Here is a 27554-nt window from a genome sequence, read left to right on the forward strand (position 1 = left end):
TTACTTACCACATAGCTCAAGATGCCAACAATGCCTCTTTAGAATACATACTCACAGGGTACCCACGTTACCCCAGCACCCAAATACCAGTCTGGGAATCGGAAGTAATGCTAATGCCTGCTTCCTCCTCTTCCATAATAAGGGATTTTCTTCTAAGTAAAGGGAATAAACTCCATTATCATGAAAACATTTCACCTATTTCTAGATCAATTTCCTACAGCACTCCGAAGGCCCCCAAGATGGGGACAGCAGCTTGGACAGGCCGGGTGCTCCACCCTCACTGGCCCTCATGACACTTCCCTCGGTCTCTCCCCAGGCCCCAAATAGCTTCTCAGCTTCTACTTTGTGGGTTGTTCCCACTCTCCGTGTTCAACTTTGAGGGTCTGATGGTATTTACAACACTGTGAGCTAGTCCTGAGCTCCTGAAAGATATGCACTTGAGACTCCCTCGGAAGCTTTGTACAGGCACCATCCTCCCAGAATAAGGCATAAAGTGCTTGGGCTTTTCCACGTTTTATAACTACTGTAAGGAGCAAACGACATCCTATTCCCATCTTAGAGAGGAGAAGGTTAAAGACAGGAAACCAAGCAGTACTCCGAACACAACCAACCTGGTGAGGGGAGCCCCTTTTCGGTGGTCCTAGCAGCCATTCCAGGGCAGGGGTCGCCAGTGGGAGTTGCTAGGATGGGAGGATGCAGGCCACCCAGCAGACCACCTCACCAAGTGTTACACAGGGGAGCTTTTGAAGGCAACTGCCACCTCAATAAACATGTTCCTCCACTAGCATGGTCGCGGAGATCAAAGTCATGACCTTATCCTCTTTTTCTATAAAGTCAAGCAAACTTAAACTTAGCCAGTAACCAAAGTTACAAATATCACAGGCGCAGTAGACAGAGACCTCCTGATGGTTTTTTTCCTGAACCAGGGAACCTAGACAAACTCTCAGGCCCTTGTATCTTCAGTACGCCTGGCCAACTTACAGAAGTTCGGAGGTCTCCTAATCAATGATGAAACTTCAGAGAAAATACGTATGAAGCTACCCATGTCTCTAATCATGACTTTATATATATACAGAGGTATTCATATACATAGATATGCTCTTAATAATACACCTTTTTAAAAGCAGGCATTCTACCTCTGGCTCCCCTGGTGGCTCCGATGGTAAAGAATCTGCCTGCAACACGGGAGAGCTGGAGTGGGAAGATCCTCTAGAGAAGGGAACGCTACCCACTCCGGTATTCTGGCCTCGAGAATTCCATGGACAGAGGAGCCTGGCAGGCTCTAGTCCATGGTGTTGCAAAGAGTCGGACAGGATTGAGTGACTTTCACTTATTCTGTCTCTAGCAAATGTAAAATTATGAGAGTCAAACTAGCTTCAGGCTTTCTGCATGCTGTCCTCCGGGTTAAGGAAACCACAGAGATCCCATCTTTTCCTCCTGGGAAAGGAGAAACAGGGAAAAAAAAAAAAAAAGGATACAGAAAGTTTCTGGTTTCTACTGTCTTTAGCTTAGTGGGGTTTGTCTGTGTCTTTTGGAAAAGTCTATATATAAGAAACGATTTCCTCAAAAAAAAAAAATCCCTGAAGTTCTACTACCAAAGACATAAGCAAAGACATCTAAATAGCCACAGAGTCAAAAAAGGAAAGTTTATTTGAGAACAAGAGTGAAAGCGTCTGCAAACATTTGACAAGGTAGATGTGTCTTGATAATAGCCGCCATCCATATTTTAACTCTACCAATATTACCACAAATGGGACATATTTTTTCTAACAAAGATTTGGAAGTATGTAAAGGGCTATGACTAAATCGAGTCAAAGGAAAGGTGAGGCTCCACAGCTTATCCCTTGGACACAGGACTTAAATCAAACAATCCAGTCTCCTAATGCAGTGGTCACAACTTGGCTTCTTATCAGAATGCCAGGGACTCTTGGAAAGAGTATCTCCACCATTAGACTACACCCAAGTAAGAGTCTTTACGGGGCGGGTAGGACCCAGGCATCAGTGTTTTTTTAAGCATCCCAGGTGATTCCAATGTGCAGCCAAGGTGGGTGGCCACTGCTCCAGAGGCAGGTAACGACCAGCAGCAGGTTCCTGAGCCCGTCCACTCCATTAGGAAGGGGCGTCTGCTGGTGGTGTGGCCTGTCCGTGAAACTGTCATTTACTCTGCTCTTGAACTCCAGGCATTACTAGTTTTGGGTACAATTTGGAGCCCTTCCATTTGCCTTAGTGATTTTTACAGCAATATTTAACCAGGCAAATATCATCAAAGAGAGAAAAGTTGGAAAAAGAGAAATTTCCATAAGGCATGATACGAATAAATAAGTGAAAAAACAAAAAACAATCTCAGGTTTAAAAGTAAAGCATGACACAAAATTCTGTAAAGCAATTATCCTTCAATTAAAAATTTTTTTTAAAAAGTAAAGCATGAGAAGTCAAAGCCTGTGAAATTTTATTTATACAAAAGAATAAAAATATTTTAAAAGGGTTGATTTAAACTTATGTTTTTCAGTTTTTCTTGTTCCTTGAACATGAAACTGCTTTCAACTCAGAAAGATTTAAGGTAGGTAATTATTAAATAAACACTCTTTACCTTCCCTCTGCAGAAAAACAAAAAGCCAAGTCCCATTCTATTTATGGTAAACCAGATTACATTCAGTTAAGAATATTGGCAACTGCACAAAACAGACTATCAGATATGTCAGCAGGAAGGTATGAGCTGTACAATGGCATTACAAAAAGTCCCCAAAGAAAATAAGATGGTAAAAACAATAATAGAAAAATGATAAAACACAAACAAAATAAGAAAACGTCAGATATTTACAGCCTCCCTCTGAAATGTGACCTGTGTTCTACATTCAGCATAAAACAAACCCAGAGAACATTTCTCCGTGCGCATGACGGATGAAGCTGGTGCCAGCCAGTTTGGGGGGGGCGGGGGGGGGGGGGGGGGGGGGGCCGGGCGGAGACATTCCTTCCGAGAAGGGAGGAATGCAGTTAGCAACTTGTTGGGAGTATAACTGCGTCGTGTGTCTTCCTGCAGTTCTGTTACTAAAAATGACACAAAGTAAATGATCCAGTGTGGTCTTATGGAAATGACTTGTTTGTCACCACATTTCAGAACAAACGACTCTGAGTCACAGGCACTGGGGTCTGGGAAAGCAGAGGTGGATGGCCACGCACTCAGGTGAAGGATGCTCATCTTTGTGAGGTCGGAGGAGAGAAGCAGGACTCTGCAGCCTGGAAGCATCTGCACTAATGAGGCTTCTAATAGTCCTGAAGAGAGAAAAACACAAGTCCCAACTTACCCTCAGCAGAACATTGATAAATTCTCATCAACAACCCTGCCAGGCGACTGTTCTGTAATCAAAATTCTGTTTCAAATGCAATGGACATTTCACATCTGAAAGTGGCCTGTCTTCTGAGTCCCACAAAGGGACAGAAGCATCAAGTCTTCCTTATTAGACCTGAGAACTCACCAGAGGCATGGCAGGGGGTGGGGAGGATGAGGATGTGAGAAAGAGTAGTATGTTTATTTAATCAAATAGGAGTTTTTCTTCAGTTAAAAATATGTGACCCTTTCTCTCTTCAAAATGTAACAAAAGAACATCAATCTAAAAGTTGAACTGTGTCCAGATGGACACCCCAGACTTGTTAAATAAGAACTGTGACCCCAGATTAGGAACACTCAAGTTCTGAAGGCAAATACATCTTTCTAACCATTTTCAAAATTTACCAGCCTCTCTGAAATGGTCTGGCTGATACTTACAGCTCGTGGTTTTTTGTTTAACTTCAGATCAATCCTGTGATGGGAAAGATAAAAGATATTTGCATTTTAATTTACAGAAAAAGGGTCCAAGAACCAGCTACTGCATAGGGCACAAGCTATAACAAAGACTATTTGGTTAAGTAAAACCCACATTCTTCATTAGACTAAGTCATATTTAGTTGTTTACCCAGATATTACTGAGCAAGTATTTATTAAAAACATGAGCAGATACTCTTGCCACAAGGTAAACTTAGATGACTCAAAAAGAAATATACAACAGCAGTTATGAAAGCCAAACAATTTTTAGAAATTATCCCAAAATGACATGTTAAAGGGCTTGGATTAAGAGGTCATGCTCTATGTTAATATACTAGTCCTGCAACGACATCGCTGTCTGAGACACAGAGTAATTAAGAACAGAAAAGAGACTAGGAGTTTGTATTTCTGGACACGAAACACAAAAGAAATTAAACAAATTTCAATTTTTAAATCTTCCCACAGCAAAATATCAAGATCTTAAACTATTAACCTCCTTATGAAGCAAAGCCGGGACATCAATTTAAATATGAATTAAAGTAAAGGTTATCTTATTTTTTCAAGAAAGCGAAATGCATAAAAGTGAAGTTTACTTAATTTTGCCTAACTTACTAAAAAAAAGTTACCTCCATCATGTTTTTGTTTTTAAAAAAACTTCCCAGCCTAACCTAATATACACACCCATAATTAAACAGATAAACTATGGGCTAGAAAGGTCTCAAAAAGGCATACTGGTCTCTACACACTAGACAACACAGCACAAAGACTAGTTCAAATCAAACTTACTCAAAGTCATAATCAAACATGCCAGACGGGCTGAGGGGCAGCATTTGAAAGGAAGAAAGCAATAGACGTTAATAATATACTAATTGAATAAATTAGTTGATTAGCCACCCTAGCAAGTTTGTAGAAACAATATCAGTTTTAAGAATCTTAAGCCACAAAGTTTCAAACATCAAAGCACCAAAGATTCTGGGGTTGGGAGACTCCCTTCCTTCAGTGGATTTCATATCAAAAGAAAAGACAATAATAAGAAAAGTTATTTCATTAGAAAACTATAGATACCTGCAGGCCTTCTATTAGCTGCTAGATTGAGGGTTAGGACTTTTAAAATATTTAATTGTAATGAAAAATAAACAGAGGATTAGAAGAAACAGAGAAAGAAGGGTTTAGTCACATAATGGAAGGTGCTTTGTAAGACAGTATCAACAACTCAGCATAATGTACTTTTGCTCAAATGAAAGATTAAAACATCGTAAATTTTTGGAGATAAAAAACATTTTGCAATTTCTAACTCAGGTTTTATATTTGTGCCCAAACATGGTATTTCTTTTCCCAGCATTCATGCTAGAAGCCAAGGGTCGAATCAGAGTCTTATTCCATAAATCATAGAGCCATATTACCCTGCCCCTGAAATGGTGGAAGGCAAGTTAACTGTTTATGTCAGCACTACTATTATGGAACACCAAAGTCTGCAGGGAAGTTAACATCCACAAGCACCCAAGCCACAAGAGTCTAGCTGGCAGAAGCCCAGAGGAGCCACTTTGGGCCATCTCTGCTAAAGGACCATGGGCTGGGGCAGACCTCTAAAGAAGGCATTAACCAGGGGCATGACACCCGTCCTTAGTTGGCTCCAGAACCTTTCAGACTATAGACAGATGGTAAAGCAATATGCAAAACGGCTGTTATTTCCTCCTAGCTAATGTTTGCAGGAGCAAAGCTGGAATAAAGCTTAACTTCAACATCCTTTATGCAACAGTTTCACTTAAGACATTTGGGAAAAGCATACAGTGAGTGTACACACCAGGAACTGTCAGAAATTTAACTTTCAGTCTAACTTTGATCAGAAACTAAAGAAGTAGACTGTACCTACTTAATGAAAACTTCATAAACTACCTAGAATTCTAGAGCTTGGTATAGTAGTAAAAACCTGTCAGAGCAGCTATAGGTTGTAATTTCAACTTTCTTCTTTAAACACACTGGGATTTACTGTTCTGATATCATGTAAAGCATAAGAATTTAGAATCCTGTGATCAATTTATGAATGCTAAAGATTATTTGATAGATTTTCATTTTCTTGAAAAGATCAAATAAAAGTTATTTCTTTTGCTAAGGTACCTATTTATTTCCACTTAGTTTACTCATCACTAAACAATGCCTTGCACATGGTGGGTATTCATACCTTTATTGAAATAATTTACCATTGACTTTTATCTGATGATATGGAGTGTGAAACACTGGAGGAGAAACAATACTGTACTGGAGCAAAATCACAAACATGTGTAGACAAAGTGTTCCCCCTACCCCCACCCCCCCAGTCTGCAGGACCAACTAAGACACTGGTCAGGGATGAGGGGTTTGGGCCAGACACAATTCCACACTAAAGATGGCAGGAATCTGAGAAAGTGTGCTAAACGTGTTTTCTCCAGAAAGAAGGGAAATCAATTCCATTCTCTTCCCTTGGGGCAGATGAGTCGTCCCTAAGGCCCACAGAGAAATCCAGCCAGATACTAAACCAGGGGGATGACAAAAGGATTCTGCTTTCCAAACAAAAAGCCCCCCTGTGAAGGCAATAACTACCACCAAAGATCTTTTTAAATCCTAGTATTTTTCTGGAAGGAGTTAGCTTCTAAGGCCAGGAGAAGAAAGGCAGGAAAAGCTGTTCCTATGGAAATCTACTAGCAATCTGTAAGGAGAAAGTTAAGTTCAATGTCTAATTCCTTTTCATCAGCTGTTTGTATCATTAAGGAAAATAAGGTATAACCTGAAATACACAACAGCTACAGAGAGTCTGTCATACCAGGAATGGAAAAAAAAAAATGTCCCAGAAACTTTCAAGGAATTTATCCCCCCCTCTAGATACTCTGGAATAGGAAAATAAATTATTATATTTAAAATTACCCTGGAGTAAACTTTAAAAAAGCAACACAGAGCATAACCTTTTTATCTTGACAATTAAAAAAAATACTTTAAAGAGTATGGTTCTCTGCTATTCATGATAAACTGGCATCAGTCTTATCATAGTAATCAAATAACCTGTAGCCTTACTTAAGCAAAAAAAAGGGGAGACAAAGAGATGCAATTTTTGCTCTCTCTTACTATGCTTATAAGACTGGCCTGGTGATTTTTGGTTTGCAGAAAAATATTAAGTTGCAGTCCTCAGTCACTCTCTGGAGTATATACTGCTCCTGCATCTAAAAACCACCACCACCAATGACAAGAAAAACTCTTAAAAGAATTAAAGAATCAGTTGATGCCAAGGAGGCTTAAACCTGTTACCAGTTAATTCTATATTATCCCTGCTTGCCACATCCATCAAGCTAACAACTGTAATGCCCTGGGTGCAAGAGGGCATGTTCTACAGGAGAGCACAGCCCAGAGGCAAACTGAAAGACAGGGGACCCCACCCATTCCTTGCACACCCCCTTCCATCTCCTCAGCATGCAGGCTCCTAAGAGGAGCAGGACAAAAGCCAGCCTGTTGGATGTCTGGTTTTCATACCTCCCAGAAGGTTTGAGGCCAGGACAAGATTCCTTCCTGGAAAAACTAAGAATTTCCCTCTCTGAGTGCAACTGGACGGCTTTAAATTACCTAAGCTAAGAGGCCCCGGCACTATCATACAAACCCTAAGCAGAGTGAACGCTGAAATCCTGTCTGGGTAACACCTAACCTCTCTGTCCACTGTGTGTTTCCTAGCTCATTAGGCACTACAAAAAAACACAGTGAACAAACATTATCTAGGAAGGTGCTCTTGTAAATTACAGCCTTTATATTGTTCCTCTGACACTCAAATCAGCAATTTGTGAAGATATATAGAGAAATCATAAGCAATCACAAACCTTGTATTCAAAAAGTAAAAAGGCACATCAGCTCATTCTCTCCATTCTCCAGGGAATAAGGGTAGGCAGGGATCAGGACTAGGAGGCAAAAGGCTTAGCCCATTCTGCAGCTTCCCAACAGGTTTCCCAGGTGGCGCTAGTGGTAAAGAACCTGTCTACCAATGCAGGAGACATAAGAGACACAGGTTCAAGCCCTGGGTCAGGAAGATCCCCTGGAGGAGGAAATGGCATCCCACTCCAGTATTCTCGCCTGGAGCATTCCATGGACAGAGCAGCCTGGCAGGCTACAGTCCATGGGGTTGCAAAGAGTTGGACACGACTGAGTGACTTTCACTTTTCACACTGGAAGCAGTAAGCAGGATGTCTGCCCCCACAGTTACTCTAATGCCCAGCAACTCCTTCCTTAGAGAAAAACTAGCCTGCTTCATTCAGACCAAATGAGTTTCTTCCCATCAGCAACAGAAAGACCACACCAATCCTGAAGAACGTTTATTCCAGTACAGACCCTTCACGGCCATGGTCAGTGGAAGCTCTAAGTGGCTGGGGACAGGGCAGACGTGCAGGGCTTGGGGAAGTGTGGTCCCTGCCACTGACCTGTGCCGGTTTTTATTCTTTCGCTTTTTATGGCTGCTGTGATGACTCCCTGTGGAGGTAGAAGAAGCAGCCTTCTGAGGTTTCACTCCCTGCACAGATCCATCCAGATCCTCGGGGTCCTCCTGGTTGGGCTCGTTTTCCTGATTGTGGAAGTCTGGAGAAGTGTCACTTTCCGTCCCACTTCCTGGCTCCCCTGGAGTGAGGAAACACAAGGCCCCAAAGCATCATCAGTACTCCTCAGGCAGTCTGTCCATCAGTCTGGAAAAGAATTTTCAAGCACTGAAACACACGGTACTACCCTCAAGGACCACATATTCCAGCTGACAGGAAGACACATCTAGTCAAAGCATCAAAGTTACCAGAGTGCTGAAAACCTTGTAATCTGAAACAGTGTAACCAGAGGCGACAGGTCTAAGGACAGCCGAGAGACTGGACCACACAAGACAGCCTTGCTACTGCAGGGGCTATTGAAACACAGAATACACTAATGGGATTAACAGTTACACAAGAAGCATTATCAAAAACATTATATAAGTCTTCAGGAGGTGAGAGATGACCTTGGGAAAAGATCCTACAGCTGGCTCTGGTTCCTTGCCAAACTACACAGGAATCTTGACTTTCCATCAAGAAAAAGGGCCAAGGAAGAGAAGAGCTCCACCACCTAAGTTACTCTGAGAAGCCTTAAGAATATTATTTTAAAAGTGGTAATAATACCTTTCAGTTGACACATATTCCAGATTTTAAAATATCCCTCAGATACATTAAATAAGTAAATTTAACAAGAATTTGTATAAATAGATGTTTTTAAGAAAAACTACACATAGTTTGGTAAAGGTACACTTTTTCTTCCTGAAAGGAATTCTCTGAAACTCTTAATATAAAAGGATGGGGGAGGAGAAGACTATCACTTTACTGAACTGATGAAGAATCCCAAATATGTGTACATTACCTGTTTCTAAAAATTTTCAAAAGGAGTTAGGTGAACAGCAGAACCAAGGATTAACTTTCTTCCTGTTATGTCTTTGTAATATAAACTTCTAGGAAGAGATTTCAAATTGAGTAGCACAAGGATATTAGAGCTGAAACAAAGAGGTAGTCCCCAAAAGAGCAGAAAGGAGAAAATAGAAGCAGTTCTCAGCAGTGACAGATCCCTGCCTTTGAACACTTTATGACAACAGAAGAGGGAGCTCTAACACTATGAAGCTAGAAAAAGTATACTAACCAATCCTGTCCTGAAAGCAAAGTGGAATTCATGAAAAATCAGCACAAGAACTTCAACGCTTACGACACAAAGCTACAGTAACCAAGACTGTGTGGTACTGGCCTAAGACCAGACATATAGGTCAAGAGAACAGAATTCAGAGTCCAGACATAAATCCTTACATTTGTGGTCAACTGATTTTCAACAAGGATGACAAGACAAGTCAATGAAAAAAGAACAGTCTTTTTGACAAATGGTGTTGAGATAACTGGATATTCACATGCAAAAGAATGATGTTGGAACACTATCTCACACCATATGTAAAAATTAACTCAGACTGGACCAGAGAGTCAAATGCAGAAGCTGTAAAACTCTTAGAATTCACTGGATTAGGCAATGGTTTCTTAGATAAGACCACAAAACCAAGCATAACAAAAGAAAAAATAAGTACAGTGAACTATGTATCATTTATATACAATGCTTGAACTGCAAATTACACCCAGAAAGTAAAAACACAACCCACAGGAGTGAGGCAGGGGCAAAATGGGCAAATAGGGTCAAGTATATGGTCACATATAGAAACTAAACTTTTGGTAGTGAGCATGCTGCAGTATACACAGAAGTCAAAATATAATGTTGTACATATCACACTTATAAATCAATGCTACCTAAAAAAAAAACCACAACCCACAGAATGGGAGAAAATATATTTGCAAATCATATATCTGATAAAGACCTGTATCTAGAATATATATTAAAGAATTCTTAGAACTCAAGAAGACAAAAAAAGAATTAAATACATCAGCAATGGATTTGAATAGACAGCTCTCAAAAGAAGATATACAAATGGCCAAGGTCCACAGGAAAAGACGCTCAACATCATTAGTCATTCAGTTCAGTCGCTCCGTCGTGTCCGACTCTTTGTGACCCCATGAATCGCAGCACGCCAGGCCTCCCTGTCCATCACCAACTCTAGGAGTTCACTCAGACTCACGTCTATCGAGTCAGCGATGCCATCCAGCCATCTCATCCTCTGTCGTCCCTTTCTCCTCCTGCCCCCAATCCCTCCCAACATCAAAGTCTTTTCCAATGAGTCAACTCTTCGCATGAGGTGGCCAAAGTACTGGAGTTTCAGCTTTAGCATCATTCCTTCCAAAGAAATCCCAGGGCTGATCTCCTTCAGAATGGACTGGTTGGATCTCCTTGCAGTCCAAGGGACTCTCAAGAGTCTTCTCCAACACCACAGTTCAAAAGCATCAATTCTTCGGCGCTCAGCCTTCTTCACAGTCCAACTCTCACATCCATACATGACCACAGGAAAAACCATAGCCTTGACTAGACGGACCTTAGTCGGCAAAGTAATGTCTCTGCTTTTGAATATGCTATCTAGGTTGGTCATAACTTTTCTTCCAAGGAGTGTCTTTTAATTTCATGGCTGCAGTCACCATCTACAGTGATTTTGGAGCCCAAAAAATAAAGTCTGACGCTGTTTCCACTGCTTCGCCATCTATTTCCCATGAAGTGATGGGACCAAATGCAAAACAAAACTACAAGGAGATAACCCTCCCTAACACTAGGGTGGCTATAACAGAAAAACAGTAACAAGTGTTGGTGAGGATGTGGAGGAACTGGAACCTTCCACTGGGGCCGATGGGAATGTAAACTTGTACCGTCACCTTGGAAAGCACCTCAAAAGAGTTAAACCACCAGCAACTTTACACCTGAGTACATATCCAACAGAAATGGTGAACATGTTCACACAAAACTGGTCATAAATGTTCACCAAGGCATTATTCACCGTGGGCGTCCCTGATGGCTCAGTGGGTAAAGAAGCCACCTGCAATGCAGGAGGCACAGGAGACATGGGTTCGATCCCTGGGTCGGGAAGCTCCTCTGGAAAAGGAAATGGCAACCCACTCCAGTATTCTTGCCTGGGAAATTCCATGGACAAAGGAGCCTGGTGGGCTACAGTCCATGGGATCACAGAGTTGGACGTGACTGAGCAACTAAGCACACAAAAGTCTGTCAACTGATGAATGCATAAATAATTAAAAATGGTATATCCATGCAAAGGAACACAGGCATACCTCGTGGATTCGGTTCCAGACCACCACAACAGAGCAAGCATCAAAATGATGAGAGTTACACAAATTCCTTGGTTTCCCAGTACATACAAGTTATATTTATACTACACTGTAGTCTACTAAGTGTGCAACAGCATTATGTCTAAAGAAATGAACATATCTTAATTTAAAAATCAGTTCAGTTCAGTCGCTCAGTCATGTCCAACTCTGCAACCCCATGGACTGCAGCATGCCAGGCTTCCCTGTCGAACACCAACTCCCAGAGCTCACTCAAACTCATGTCCATCGAGTCGGTGATGCCATCCAACCATCTCATCCTCTGTGGTCCCCTTTTCCTCCTGCCTTCCATCTTTCCCAGCATCAGAGTCTTTTCCAGTGAGTCAGTTCTTCACATCAGGTGGCCAAAGTATTGGAGCTTCAGCTTCAGCATCAGTCGTTCCAATGAAAATTCAGGAATGATTTCCTTTAGGATGGACTGGTTGGATCTCCTTACAGTCCAAGGGACTCTCAAGACTCTTCTCCAACAGCACAGTTCAAAAGCATCAATTCTTTGTCACTCAGCTTTCTTTATAGTCCAGCTCTCACTATATAGTCCAACTCCATACATGACCACTGGAAGAACCATAGCTTTGACTAGATGGACCTCTGTTGGTAAAGTAATGTCTCTGCTTTTTAATATGCCGTCTAGGTTGGTCATAGCTTTTGTTCCAAGGAGCAAGCATCTTTTAATTTCATGGCTGCAGTCACCATCTGCAGGGATTTTGGAGCCCAGAAAAATAGTCTATCACTGTTTCCATTGTTTCCCCATCTATTTGCCATGAAGTGATGGGACCAGATGCCATGATCTTAGTTTGCTGAACGTTGAGTTTTAAGCCAACATTTTCACTCTCCTCTTTCACTTTCATCAAGAGGCTCTTTAGTTCTTCTTTGCTTTCTGCCATAAGGGTGGTGTCATCTGTGTATCTGAGGTTACTGATATTTCTTCCAGCAATCCTGATTCCAGCTTGTGCTTCTTACAGCCCAGCATTTCGCATGATGTACTCTGCATGTAAGTTAAATAAGCAGGGTGACAATATACAGCCTTGACATACTCCTTTCTCGATTTGGAACCAGTCTGTTTTCCCATGTCCAGTTCTAACTGTTGCTTCCTGACCTGCATAAAGATTTCTCAGGAGGCAGGTGAGGTGGTCTGGTATTTCCATTTCCTGAAGAATTTTCCACAGTTTGTTGTGATCCACACAGTCCAAGGCTTTCACGTAGTCAATAAAGCAAAAGTAGATGTTTTTCTGGAACTCTCTTGCTTTTCCATGATCCAGCAGATGTTGGCAATTTGATATTTTACTGCTAAACAATGTTAAACCATCATCTGACCACACAGGGTTGCCACAAATGTTCAATTTGTAAAAAGTGTAGTATCTGCAAAGTGCAATAAAACAAAGTATGCCTGTATTATTCATCATTAAAGAGAGGTAGGACTTCCTGGTTGATTAAGAATCCATCTGCCAACGCAGGGGGGCACAGGTTGGACCCCTGGTCCGGGAAGATTCCACATGCCATAGGACAAGGAAGCCCATGCTGGTACCATACTGAACCCAAGAGTCTAGAGCCAGCGTTCCGCAACAAGAGAAGCCACCCCAGTGAGAAACCTGTGCACCGCAATGAAGAGCAGCCCCTGCTCACTGCAACTAGACGAAGCCCGTGCAAACAACAAAGACCCAACGCAGCCCAGACTGAACAAATAAATACATGCAGTACGAGGAAAGTTATGACCAACCTAGATAGCATATTGAAAAGCAGAGATATTACTTTGCCAACAAAGGTCCTACTACTTCCCTGGTGGCTCAGATGGTAAAGCGTCTGCCTACAATGCGGAAGACCCGGCTTCAATCCCTGGGTCAGGAAGATCTCCTGGAGAAGGAAATGGTAACCCATTCCAGTATTCTTGCCTGGAAAATCCCATGGACAGAGAAGCCTGGTAGGCTACAGTCCATGGGGTCGCAAAGAGTCGGACACGACTGAGCGACTTGACTCACTCACTCAGTCAAGGCTATGGTTTTTCCAGTAGTCATGTATGGATGTGAGAGTTGGACTGTGAAGAAAGCTGAGCGCCGAAGAATTGATGCTTTTGAACTGTGGTGTTGGAGAAGAGTTTTGAGAGTCCCTTGGACTGCAAGGAGGTCCAACCAGTCCATCCTAAAGGAGATCGGTCCTGGGTGTTCATTGAAGGACTGATGCTGAAGCTGAAACTCCAATACTTTGGCCACCTGATGCAAAGAGCTGACTCACTGGAAAAGACCCCAATGCTGGGAGGGATTGGGGGCAGGAGGAGACAGGGATGACAGAGGATGAGATGGCTGGATGGCATCACCGACTTGATGGACACGAGTTTGAGTGAACTCCAAGAGTTCACTGGAGTGCTGATTCATGGGGCCGCAAAGAGTCAGACACAACTGAGCGACTATACTGAAATGAATACATGCTGTGTTTAGGGTTTTTAAAGTGTAATTACAGTAGAAAGAGACTACCGTTTATATAAGTATCATACGATCCAGTAATCCTACTTAAGAGTATTTATCCAAAAGAACTGAATCAGGATCTTGAAGAGGTATCTGTGCTCCCGTGTTCACTGCAGTTCAGTTCAGTCGCTCAGTAGTGTCCAACTCTTTGCCACCCCATGGACTGCAGCACACCAGGCTTCCCTGTCTATCACCAACTTCTGGAACTTGCTCAAACTCATGTCCATCGAATCGGTGATACCATCTCTTCCTCTGTCGTCCCCTTCTCCTCCCACCTTCAATCTTTCCCAGCATCAGGGTCTTTTCAAATGAGTCAGTTCTTCACATCAGGTGGGAAAAGTATTGGAGTTTCAGATTCAGCATCAGTCCTTCCAATGAATATTTAGGACTGATCTCCTTTAGGATTGACTGGTTGGACCTCCTTGCAGTCCAAGGGACTCTTAAGAGTCTTCTCCAACACCACCATTCAAAAGCATCAATTCTTTGGCGCTCAGCTTTCTTCATAGTCCAACTCTCACATCCATACATGACTAGTGGAAAAACAACAGACCTTTGTTGGCAAAGTAATATCTTTGCTTTTTAATATGCCATCTACGTTGGTCATAGTTTTTCTTCCAAGGAGCAAGTGTCTTTTAATTTCATGGCTGTAGTCACCATCTGCAGTGATTTTGGAGCCCCCAAAAATAAAGTCTGTCACTGTTTCCATTGTTTCCCTACTATTTGCCATGAAGTAATGGAACCGGGTGCCATTATCTTAGTTTTCTGAATGTTGAGTTTTAACAGCTTCTTCACTCTCATTGTGTTCACTGCAGCATCATTCAATAGCCCAGATGTGGATACAACTTAAATGTCCATCAGCAGATGACTGGGTAAAGTCATAACAATGGAATACAGTATTCAGCCTTAAAAAGAAGGAAATCCTGCCATATGCCACAACATGGATGAACCTGGAGGAATCACGCTAAGTGAAATGAGCCAGCCACAGGAAAACGAATACTGCACAATTCACTTTTATGAGGAATCTAAAACAGTCAAACCCACAGAGGCAGAGAGCAGGCCGGTGGGCACTGGTGGCTGGGGGAGGCGGTGAGTGTGCTATCGTTCTTTGATGAGAGAGCTGCACTGCAGCTCTGCACAGTTAACAAGAGCACGCTGTGCACTTAAAAAATCTGTGGATCTTATGTTTAGTGTTCTCACCACAATTTAAAAACGATCATTAGGAGATACATGGTGTACACAAGAAATAGGCATAGATTTCTGAGACTTTCAACATGAAACAGGGGGTGGAGCTGAGGGCAGGTAGGGTGTGGATGAGACAGGACGAGCCATGGTGTGATGGTTGGGAGGCAGTGTGACGGGTACACAGGGATTCATTATTTTGCCTCTATTTGTGTAGACTGAAAATTTACTCTAATAAAGAGTAATAATAAAATGATATTTTTCTCTCTTATTTTATCCCAAAGATTTCTCCCAAGGTACGCCTTTAAGAATGGGAAAGACATGATTCTTTTTAGTGAGTCCAGAGTTGTTTCCCAAGACCAACCACCAATTCTTTGATTCCCCAGATGCCAACAATTCAACTTAATTCTGACCCTAACTACTGAAGTCAGGGCAGACCGACAGTTTCAGGGTTCACTCCCATAGGAGTGTTCCCTACTTTGGACACAAGTCCTGGGCCTCCCATACCTCCAACAGACCAGCTATAAATCAGAGGTCGATGATTCGCTAGAATAGCTCACAAAACTCAGGAACACTACTTCCTGTCACTGGTTAATTATAAAGGATACAAGTCAGAAACAGGCCAAAGGACGAGGCACACAGGACCAGGCATGGGAAGGGGCGCAGCGTTCCTTGCCTTATCTGGCTTGGGAACCTTTTCAGCGCCGCATTGTGTTCACCAAGGGTAACTTCATCGTTTGGGGGTTTTCATAGAGGTTTCACTATGCGTGGTCAGTCGCTCAGTCATGTCAAACTCTTTGTGACTGCATGGACTGCAGCCCATTAGGCTCCTCTGTTCATGGGATTTTCTAGGTAAGAATACTGGAGTGGGTTGCCATTTCCTTTTCCATTCACTATACAGGTGTGATTAATTAACTCAGTCTCCAATCTCAAACTCAGCCCTCCCTAGAGGTTTCAGGGGTAAGGTTCAAAGTTCCAAGCTTCTACTCAAGGATTGGTCTTTCAGGGAAAAAGCCCCCATCTGAAGCTCTCTGACTGCTCTTTTGCATACTAGTCATTCTTTATATTCTGGAGCATCCAAGAGTTTTAGGAGCTCTGTGCCAGGAAAGGGGACAAAGACCACATACACCTTGCCCTTTATGCCACAGACAGTAACTGGACTATATTTATGAATATCACTCTAACACAGTAATGCCACTTCTGGGATACTGTCATACAGAAATCAAAACTGCATTATAAAAAAGCATATGGGTACAAGGATGTCTACTGTGACACCATTCACATTGGGGAAAACAGAGATGATGGGAATATTCATCAACAGAGGAGGCAAAACCAGACTAGCAGGTATTTTTGAGCTTTTAAAAAGAATGCAAGATGCCTGGACCTCCCTGGCGGTCCAGTGGTTAAGACTCCATGCTTACACTGCAGACAGCATGGGTTCACTCCTTGGTTGGGGAAGTTCCACATGCCGAGCAGTACAGCCAAAAAAAAAAATCTTATGGGACTTCCCTAGCTGTCCCTGGTCAGGGAACTAAGATCCCACATGCCACATGGCATGGCCAGAAAAAAAAAAGACAGAGAATAAAAGACACTAACAATAGCTGACAGGACAGTCCTTACCGTAAGCCAGGTACTGCTGTACACACTTTAAATATATTAATACGGGGAACCCTCACAAAAGCTCTGCGGTTACGATGTCCATTTCACAGAGAAAGGAATGGAGGCCGGGAGAGGTTAAGGGACCTGCCTAGAGTCACACAGCTCAGACGCTGCAGAGCTGGGATTCAAACCAGATGGCTGGAGTCCAAATCACATTCTTTAATCACACTCAACACTGTTCTCAGTGTGTGTACTGAGCTGGCAGGGCCATGTGTGACAAAACAGTAAAAAGCAGACAGGATGCACTGATCTCTATTTAAAAAAAACAAAAACTCCAGCTCTGCATGTGTGATTATGTCCAGAAATAGATGTTAGATTAAAACCAAGCTGTTAATGCTGGCTACCTCAGGAAATAAATAACCTTTTCCACATTCACCTCTGAATAGCCTGACTTATAATGAGAACACGTTATTTATCCAACTCTTTGTGACCCCACTGTAACCTGCCAGACTCCTCTGTCCACGGAATTCTCCAGGCAAGAATACTGGAGTAGGTGGCCATTTCCTTCTCCAGGGGATCTTCCCGACCCAGGGATCAAACCCAGGTCTCCTGCATTGTAGGCAGATTCCTTAACGTCTGAGCCACCAGGGAAGTCCAAAAAAAAAAAAAAAATCTAATGAAATATAAAAAGATGAGTGTAAGATGGAGAAGTATGGTCAGGACAGTCTTTCTCTCCATTACCCATTTCTATTTATTCAAGTAAAAATGTATCATCTCCCGGGACTTCCCTGGAGGTCTAGTTGTTAAGAATTCACACTTGTCTATGCAGTGGGTCAACTAAGCCAGCGCGCCGCAACTAGGAAAGCCCACACACCACAACTACTGAGCCCACGCCCTCGAGAGCCTGAGTACCAGGACAAGAGAAGCCCACTCTCCGAAGTGAAGCCCCAGCGCAGCCACAGTTAGCAACAGTAAATCGTCATCGCAGAGCACGCAAATGGCGCCGGCTGGGGAGGGAACAGGCTGACAGGGCGTGCGTGGTTGCAAAAGCATTTGGGATCCAGTGCTCTGCGATGACCTAGAGGGCTGGGATGGGGAGGGAGGTGAGTGGGGGAGGACGTGGCATACCTACGGCTGATCTGTAGTGATGGATGGCAGAAACCATCGCAACACTGTAAAATAATTATCCTCCAATTAAAAATAAAATTTTAAAAAAAAGGAAAACTTTGGATCCCAGTATGAAAGAAGGGATATGGGACTAACGGAGGAGGGGCTGGGCACAGGGGAGAGAAGGTTTAACTAAAAAGGTGGGAGACAAGTAAGAAAAAGGCAAATACGATATGGCAAATTTTATCTATGTTGCAGTTCTATTCAAATACATTCGGGAGCAAAATCAACCGCTGACTCACTTGGGGGCAGTTGCTATGGGAGTTCTGAATCAGTGGATGCATGAGTTGGTCATATTCTATAAAGGCCGGTACACATGTACCCCCACGCATGTGCAAACACATACAAAGCTGCCTTCACCAAATCAAAGCCCTAAGAATTGAGAACCCAGGCAGTAAGTGATATGCTAAATGGCTGATATGGATATTAAGTATTATGGGCGTCAGAGAAGAAAGAGTGGATTATTCCGGAAAAGTTTCACTGCAGGTGGAATTTACACTGGACCTTGAAAGAAATGAGAGGGCAAAATAAGTACAAAAAATAGCACAAGCAAAAGCACAGAGGTGAGAAAACACAAGGTGTACTTGGAACAAATAAATCAAATAACACCTCTTAAACAGAGCCTGAGAAGTGACAGTTGAGAGGAGACATAACTGTCAGGCTAGGAGATCTGATCTAAGGGGATGATGCAAGCTGATGTTAGGAGAACTGATTTGTCACTTAACCTTTCTAAGCCTGTTTTCTCGTCTGTAAAACAGGAATTCTATCTCTCATGTGTTGAGTATCTCTTATGATTAAGATATTGAGCTAGACACTGGGGGCTACAGCCTGTTCCCTACTTTCAAGGAACTTATACTCTGTGTGTATCCTCAAAGAGTAGCTTTTGATTAAATGAGATAATGAAAAGTAAAGTGTTTCCTTTGTGTCCAGAACACAAGTAAGTGTTCAAATGTCAACATGTCTGAGATCTACAAACACACAAGTCAAATTCCAAACAATCAGTCAAGGTTATGAGCAGTAAAAGAGCTGCTAAAAGGCGATAACGAGAGGAAGTCATCCTGAATTTCAGAACAGGGAAGGAACACCAAACAACTAATATGTATTGCATTCTCTGTGCAAACCTATGTTTTAGGATTTTTAGGCTAGAAGCAGTTTGTAAGAGGGACTGGAGCTAGGGAGACTAGATTAGCCACGGTTAAGGTACAGAATGAGACCACAAAGTAATCGTCGTTTTCTCCCTCAGCTCACGGAAGCAGAAGGCAAGTGGCAGCAAGAGAACTGAGTTACCATATCTCCGGGCACAGCAGTGAGGCGGGCAGTCGACTCATGCTGCCACCGTGAAAAGACACGTGAGTTTGCCTGGCACTGACATAAAACTGAGCAACTCACTCTTAGAGCAAGTAACGTCAGACTTTAAGTTACATAAATCTACAAATGAGACACTCCACTTAAAGGACTAGCTACTGAACAGTCTGAGGCAGTGACTTCAGATCAACATGAAAGGTTAAAAGGCAGAGCAGAAAGGAAGACACGGAGAACCACACTCAAGCATCACTTACCTGCGCAATGATGTGGATGCCGGAGGGGTTTGCTGTGATGAAAGCTTCAGAGAAGCCCAGTAAAACAGAAAGGGGAGACTGCTGATCCTTTTACAGGAGAACTGGATAAAATCTGCCTGTTTTGTTTTTCATTATTTTCTTACTTTACTCTTTTAACAAAAATATACAATGCTTCACTAATTAGCATACAATTCCCCTTTGGGACTATGCTAATCCATTCTCTTCCTAGTGCAGGTACATAAGAAGGCAAAAGAAACAAAAGCAATGCATGTTCGAGGAAAATTTTCAAAACAGTTTAAAAATAAATGCCCAAAATATAAAACTCCAAAATCCTTGAGATATGAAGACATAAAAGTACAAATTCTAAGAGAAAAGGTTGTTTCCTCCATTGACCAAAGATCAAGAACACAGGGGTCATTCCATAGAATGTGTTATACAAAAATGTGGGGACAAGGGAGAGATTTTGTACCAAGGAAAAAAGAGTGAAAGGCAAAGTAAACCATTCTGACAATCATAGTAAAGGGGGAAAAAAAAAGGACTTAGTCCAACTGATGACGTTGGTAGAAAGGAGTCAAAGCCACCTACCAAGTTTTGAAGGTGGGAGAATAGAGTTCTCTAACAAAATAACTGGGCAGACACACTTTGAAGAAAACGGCACAGCTCAGTTTTAGACAAAATGAGTCTGACTGAGTGGAAATATCTAGAAGACATTTTCTAGAATTTTCTAGAAATGCATGACTAAAGCTCAGGGAAATGAGTTAGAGACGAGGCTAAAAACTCAGAAATCTGTATACAGAGATAATAACAGAAGTCACTGAGTAGTTCTAATTCCCAAACTACCAAAATCCATTTTCCTCAAACCACTGCCCTAATGCAAACAAAACAACTGGACCCCACGACAAGATATGCCATGGGAAAGTACCCAGCCACAGTGCAAAACGCAGGGTGAGCTTCAGAGTGACCCGACCCGCACGGAGACCATCCAGTCCGTCTACCTAGAGTCTGATGCAGAAAGGCAAACCTGAAGCTCTAAGTCTCATTACGAGAAGTTAGAAAGGAGTCAGACTGTATGGCTTAAGTACACAGAATGATACAATTTCTCTACAAGGTAAATACAATCTGCTCTCCATTTTAAATTTAAGAACACACAGGTACATTCCCGTCATAGCATCAGAATTTCCTAAGAATGATCAAATTGGGTACACGGGGTTTATTAGATATGTCTGAAATGTTCCATGATAAAAGGGTTATTTTTAACTAAAAAAAAATTTCCTAAGACTTAACAGGAGTGAAAACACATTTCTGTGTCTTTGAGCAGCTAAAGTCAATCTTCATGTGACTGAAAAGGCAGGAAGGACATGGTAGTTTCTTCCACCAGAGAAAGACATGATTAAGGATATCCAAAAGGGCTCCTAACTTCCAGAAAGAGGCAAGAAAAAGATATGCAGTCTTCAGATACACAGTTGGACAGAAGTTAAATATAGGAGTGATGGTAGCTCAAATATAAATTGATGAAGTTAAAAAATAAATAAATAAATAAACTTACTCTTTTCAATGAGCTGGTCCTGAACTCCTGCCAAAGCACTCACTGCCTAAAAGACAAAACTACCAGTTACCAAAAAAATTATTACAGGTCTCAGGAGAGCACTCACAGACAGAAAGGAAAGAGACACCCTACTCACAGACAGACGGGAAAGGGAAAACTCACAGAAACTTAACTGAGGGCTTCCTTAACAATGGGCCACAGAAAGATCCTGCCCCCCACCCCCACCTCACTTACAGCTGCTGAAGTAACTGAGGATTTACTGAAGAGCCGCTCTGCTTCCTTAAACTTCCGGTTCCTTCTATCGTTCTTGCTATTGGAGTTTCTAAAACACACACAAGAAACTCATTGTAAGCACCAAGCTACTCCTATGGCTCAAGCTGAGGATGCCCCAGGACAAATATAAGGAAGTCTTTTTTTAATTATGAAGTTCATTACGGAAACACCTCCACACCACTTGCCTTGACCAAAATGACATTCATGCTGAATGCCTACATACATAGCAGTGTTTTCCAATGTATGGTATGTGATCCACTGTGACACATGGGATTACTTTAGCTTTAGGTTCAGAGTCATTTTCATGTATTAAATATGTATTTATTTTAATGTCTATTATTAAAAACATCTAGCACAGACTAGTGCTATGAAGTATCTCTGTTTAATAACCTGAGTTTAAAAGATTTAACGAAAGAACCAGGACTCCTCAGAGAAATGACTGCTGCCAGGCCTGGGACAAGAAAAGCACAAAAGGACAGCAAACAGCCAGGTGCTCAGATCACAGGGTGACATCAAAGGATCAGCTGGAGGGGCTCCCTCTGGCCATGTTTGGGACAAATGAGGCTTTCCTGGTGGCTCAGCTGGTAAAGAATCTACCTGCAATGTGGGAGACCGGGGTTCGATCCCTGGGTCCGGAAGATCCCCTGGAGAAAGGAATGGCAACCCACTCTAGTATTGTTGCCTGGAGAATTCCGTGGACAGAGGAGCCTGGCGGGTGACAGTCCCTAGAGTCGCAGAGCTGAACACAACTGAGTGACTAATGAGCATCAAAAACAATAATGATGGGTGTGTTGGGGTGTGAAAAGCCAGTGGGTTGTAAATTCATGATTTATGTACTCCTTCGTATAGATTTCAATAAACGAATTTGTACTAAATAATAAAATAAACTTTTAGCATAAAAAAGTGACAGTACTAGACCCCAATACACTGGGGGGTTTTTGGGTTTTAAGTCCATGCATCTACAAGGATTCTAGAGAGAGGGAGACAGAATGAAAGGGAAAGAAGATAAAAAGGGACAACTCTGCTTTCAGAATGCTAGTAACAAATGCAGAAGGAGCAGTGAAATTAGAATCATCATTTTGCAACCTCCTTTATAATACCTGATTCAGGTAAGAATCAACAATGGACACTAAACCCAGAGACACAAACTGGGGGAGGAGCATATCCACACTTCTAAAAAAGTATAACCTCTGAAATTAACTGTCAATTATGAAGAGAAAAAAATAACTTTTGCAATTGTGAAATTACATAATCAAACTTAGCAGCACCAACAATGGGCCAATCTGTCGTTTTGAGCTTTCTGATAACAGAAAGGCAAACAAGGACTTCCCTGGTGATCCAGTGGTTAAAACTGCATGCTTTCACTGCAGGAGCACAGGTTCGATCCCTGGTCAGGGAACTAAGATCCGACATGGCATGGGCAGTCAAAAAAAGAGAAAACAACTGGGAGGTAAACAAGAGGTACATAATCAGTAATGCAACATTTTTGCCAAAAGTATTTAAAGGATCCCTCATGAAGTCACAACAAGAAAAACCTACAATTTGTACATTCTACAAGATAATGTCATAAACAAGCTCACCACTGAAAATGTTGCTGCTGCTGCTAAGTCGCTTCAGTCGTGTCCGACTCTGCGACCCCATAGACGGCAGCCCACCAGGCTTCCCCGTCCCTGGGATTCACCAGGCAAGAACACTGGAGTGGGTTGCCATTTCCTTCTCCAATGCATGAAAGTGAAAAGTGAAAGTGGAGTCGCTCAGTCGTGTCCGACTCTTAGTGATCCCACTGACTGCAGCCCACCAGGCTCCTCCATCCATGGGACTTTCCAGGCATGAGGACTGGAGTGGGGTGCCATTGCCTTCTCCATGAAAAGGTTGGGAAGATCCTAAATTAAGAGACTAAAGACACATAACAGCCAAATGCAATGCACAAACACTACCTGGTTGAAAATGAGCTAGCAATGCATTTTGGGGGCCATTAGGGGAAATATGAATAAAGACTGTATATTAGATAATACTATTAATGTAGTGCTAATTTTCTAGGCATAATTGTGGTTACGTTAAGAAAGATGCTCTTATTCTTAGGAGGTATCTGCTAACACAATTAGGGACGAAGTGTCCAAGATCTGCTTTTAACTTTTGAATGGTTTAGCAGAAAGTATAATACACATATATGGAAGAAAGGAGAGATACAACTACAGAGGGGTGGCAGGAGGCAGATCTTTGTGGTGACAGAACAGTTCTATATCTTGACTGCGGTGGTGGTTACAGGAAGCTACCCACTTGATAAAATGATAGAACTAAACTTACACATTGTACCAAGGTCAGGTTCCTCCTTTTACCATTGTACTAAATGGTTACATAAAACCCAACCACTGCGGAAGACTGAGTGAAGGATATATGGAACCTCTCTGTATTGTTTTTTGCCTATGTATCTATAATTATTTAAAAAAATTTTTTTTTTTAATTTTAAGTATAGATATGGGGATGTATGGGTTTCCCTGTTGGCTCAGATAGTAAAGCATCTGCCTGCAATGCAGGAGACCAAGGTTCGATCCCGGGGTCAGGAAGATCCCCTGGAGAAGGTAATGACTACCTACTCTAGTATTCTTGCCTGGAAAATCCCATGGACAGAGGAGCCTGGCAGGCTACAGTCCGTGGGGTCAAAAAGAGTTGGATACCACTGAGTGACTAAGCAGGCATGCCCGCATAGAGTGTGTGCTTGTAAATTACAGAAAGGGAAGAGAGAGAAATCAAACGTGACAGCAAGCTAACTGGTGATCGGTGAAGGAGATCAAGAGATCATGAACTATTCTTTCAATTTTTCTCTAGATTCGAAAATTTTCAAAAAAAAATTAGAACATTTTTAAGAATAATATTACTAAATAAACCATGGCACAGTTGGCATATAGGTAGGGCAAATCCTGTGAGGGTGGAACTCTTGACTGATTAAAATGTACAAAATAGCAAGAGGCATGCTGGTATATAAAGTATTATATGCTGTATTCCATTTAAGCCTCACACAACCCTGTGCCATTGGCCAGACTTCCCCTACTGTGTAGGATTTGTCCAGGGTTACTCAGTGAGGCAGGGGTTGAACCAGAGACCAAGCTCGAATGCAGACCTCTGTCCACCCCACCTTACTACTGCTTCCCTCCAAAGCTACCGCCAAGGACATACATAGTCCTGATCACAAATACAGTTGTTGCTGTTTAGTCGCAAGTCGTGTCAGATGCTTTGAGACCCCATGGACTGCAGCACACCAGGCTCCTCTGTCAGTGGGATTTTCCAGACAAGAATACTAGAGTGGGTTGGCACTTCCTTCTCCAGGGAATCCTCCTGACCCAGGGAAGGAACCCACACTTCCTGCACTGGCAGGCGGGTTCTTGACCATTGAGCCGCCAGGGAAGCACCAAATGCAAACATTAGTAGGGCACAAAGCAACACTACAGGCTTCTGTCACTCACTTTTGGTTGGTCAGATACCGATCCCAGCCACGAATAATGTTGCCGTACATCTGCGTGTCTTCCAGGTAGCTTCCTTCAAAAGCATAGATCTGTCTCTCCAAGTTTGCCAGTGTTTCCTGAGGTGAAAGACAAGGAAACAGTTGATGCCTTTTACATGCAAGCATTAAGTCGGACCAAACTGACATCCTGGTATCAGGCTTAGAAATTCAAGTTCAACGACACCGAGTCAGCCTTGTGGAGAGAGGGATGACATGGGTAGGGGCAGGCTGTTTCAGACAAGACAGTCTAGACCTGTCTTGCTGGGTGCCTTTAAGAATAAAATGAAATAGATTCTGTCCCTAGAAAAATGTACACCCAGGCAAAAGTCTGTATATACTCAGAGGCTTCGTGGAAACCCAGCTGTCAAGAAACCGCGGAGGAAGAAGGTGAGCAGTCTCCACTCCCACGCATAAAAGACACCGCTACCGGAGAGGGAAGGGTGAGCAGCCTTCCAGCGCCAACTCGCTCGCCTCCCTGCAAGCTCCGAAAGGCCGCCTGCACCGGGCGGCCGGTTGCTATGGAAACCTGGAAGGGCAGCTTCAGGTAAGATGCGCCTCCCGGTGCTCCAGCCAAAAACGCAAGGGGAGGGACGGCTTAGCCACCAGGGAGCAAGGGGCCCCAGGCGCGTGTCACAATTTCTAATTCCCTAGGCTGAGTCCGCTCCCCCTCACCTGTCATCTTCTAAGAAGTCCCCGAACACATCCCACGCCTGCCCATCAAAAGCCCCATCCAACGGATCTAATCCTATTCCCCGCAAAGACATTAACGCCCCTCCATCCTCCAAAGGTCAGAATGGATGTGTGGGTCTCCCCTCCCACATCCGTCTCCTACCCCACCTCCCCAGAGCCCACAGCCAAGCCGGAGCCGATCTCCTCCACCCTGCCGGCACGCTTGCCGCCCAATCGCTCCAAGAGCCCAGGGCCGCCCGCCCTCATCCAGCCCGCGGGGCTCGCGGACCCTCGCCGCCGCAGGCTCCCACACGGAAGCCCCCACCCGCGGGCGCCAACCTCCCTCCACGCCTCCGCCGGCCTAGCCTCCCTCCCCCTCCCCCGCTCCGCGCCCCGCCCCCGGCTCCCGGCGCCAGATCCGCCCGGCCGGGAAGCCGAGGCGCCGGCGGGCCGCGCAATGCGCAGCCGTCCTCAGGCCGGCGGACTCCCAGCCGCCGCGCTGCGCCCGGGGAGTAACGAACGGCCCGGAGCGGCCGGGCCCGGGCCCGGAGACGGGGGCAAGCGCGGGGGTTTCACCCGGGCACCCCCGGTGCCGGCCCTCACCGCCAGCTCCTGCTTCCGCTTCACGAGCTCCGCCAGCTCCCGCCGGGTGTCGGGGATTTGTGGCGGCGCCGCCTTGTTGTGCATCGCCATGTTGGGCTGAGGCGGGCGGCGGCGGCGGCAGCGCTAGGCTGGGGGCGGTCCCTTCGCGCCACCGCCCGCCAGGGGGCGCCCGCCGCCACACTGCGCCTGCGCGCGCGGCTTCCGGAGGCGCGCTGGGCGCCCCCCAGAGCTCCCGCCGGTGGGCTCGCAGGACCCCAAGGGTGCCCTCTGCCCTAGGTCCCGGCCGCATTTCTGCACTGCAGACTCACCGTGTCCAAAATAAGACTTCTCGGAAGTCTCATCAGTGAATGACTTTTAGTGTCCGCGGAATTACTCGAGTCAGAAACCTTTGTACCGGCCTCACCCTTCTTCACCCCCTTAATCCGATCCAAAACCAAGTCCTCTGGACTTGACTCGAGCAGAGCTCGTAAATCTGTTTCCTTTTGTCTGCCACCTCCCTCATTCATCCAGGCTCTCGTTTTTGGAGACATTCCAACAGCCTCCTGTTTCTATCCTTAGCTCGATTTAATCCATTATCCAAAGTGGTGCCAGGATGATTTGTTTTTAGAAAACAAATGTGTCACCTTCTAGGTAAAAACCTTTCAGTGGCTCCCTATTGCCCTTTAGAGAGACAAGTATGTGCGGTGGTTAAGGGCACAGACGAGCTGGAACAGACACCTGGCTGGTGGCAGAAATGGAGGAGGAGGAACAAAGCTGAGGTCTGGGAGATGATGATTCTGTGAGTTTTCAGACACAGAAAACAAATTTACCATTACCAAAGGGGAAAGAGGGCAAGGAATAAATTAGGAGTCTAGGATTAATATGCAGGCACTACTACATATAATATAAATAACCAACAAGGACCTACTCTATAGCACAGGAAACTATACTCATTGTATTGTAATAACTTATAAAGGAAAATAATCTGAAAAGATTCCATATATGTGAATCGCTTTTCTGTACACTTGAAATTAATACAACATTGTGAATCAACAATACTTCAATAAAAAACTAAAATTTAAAAAACGCTACCTCTACCATTGATGAGGCTGGGCCACCTTGAGCAGGTAGCTAAATTTCACTTGTCTCAATTTCCTCATCTGTATAATGGAGGTAATAATAGTGCATACTTAACACAATTGCTGTAAGTCTAATGTTGTTATGGAAAGCTTGGCCTCTCCATACACTAATGCCAAATCAAATCTTGGAGACAAAGTTTTGAGTGAAGTAGAAAAGGAAGGCTCTATCACTTTGCCAGGCAAAGGAAGACAAACTGGGCTTCTGTCTCGAAAAACTATGTGTTCCACCCTGGGAGGATGTGATGAAGGGTTTTATAACAATAATTCAAAACTACCCTCTAATGGTGGTGCTAAGGCTTCTCC

At 43.6% G+C, this 27554-nt stretch overlaps 1 protein-coding gene across 4 annotated transcripts; it reads right to left on the bottom strand.

The window, feature by feature from the left end:
* Nucleotides 1–1632: 1632 nt before the first annotated feature.
* MEAF6 (MYST/Esa1 associated factor 6) lies at nucleotides 1633–26231 on the bottom strand. 4 transcript variants are annotated; one of them, XM_015091867.3, is made up of 8 exons: nucleotides 26134–26231; nucleotides 24824–24939; nucleotides 21321–21408; nucleotides 21087–21132; nucleotides 8236–8428; nucleotides 4589–4618; nucleotides 3767–3800; nucleotides 1633–3273 (listed from the first exon to the last, which is right to left on the bottom strand). In XM_015091867.3, exons 1-8 carry the CDS (start codon nucleotides 26221–26223, stop codon nucleotides 3265–3267), a joined length of 606 nt encoding a protein of 201 aa, XP_014947353.1. In that variant the 5' UTR covers nucleotides 26224–26231; the 3' UTR covers nucleotides 1633–3264. The 4 variants fall into 4 exon arrangements, with proteins under 4 accessions (XP_014947353.1, XP_014947354.1, XP_060255372.1 ...); XM_015091868.3 differs by lacking the exon at nucleotides 4589–4618; XM_060399389.1 differs by lacking the exon at nucleotides 4589–4618 and having other exon boundaries at nucleotides 1633–3800.
* Nucleotides 26232–27554: the final 1323 nt, after the last annotated feature.

The sequence above is a fragment of the Ovis aries genome, chromosome 1, assembly GCF_016772045.2.
Source record: "Ovis aries strain OAR_USU_Benz2616 breed Rambouillet chromosome 1, ARS-UI_Ramb_v3.0, whole genome shotgun sequence".
Classification (NCBI taxonomy): domain Eukaryota; kingdom Metazoa; phylum Chordata; class Mammalia; order Artiodactyla; family Bovidae; genus Ovis; species Ovis aries.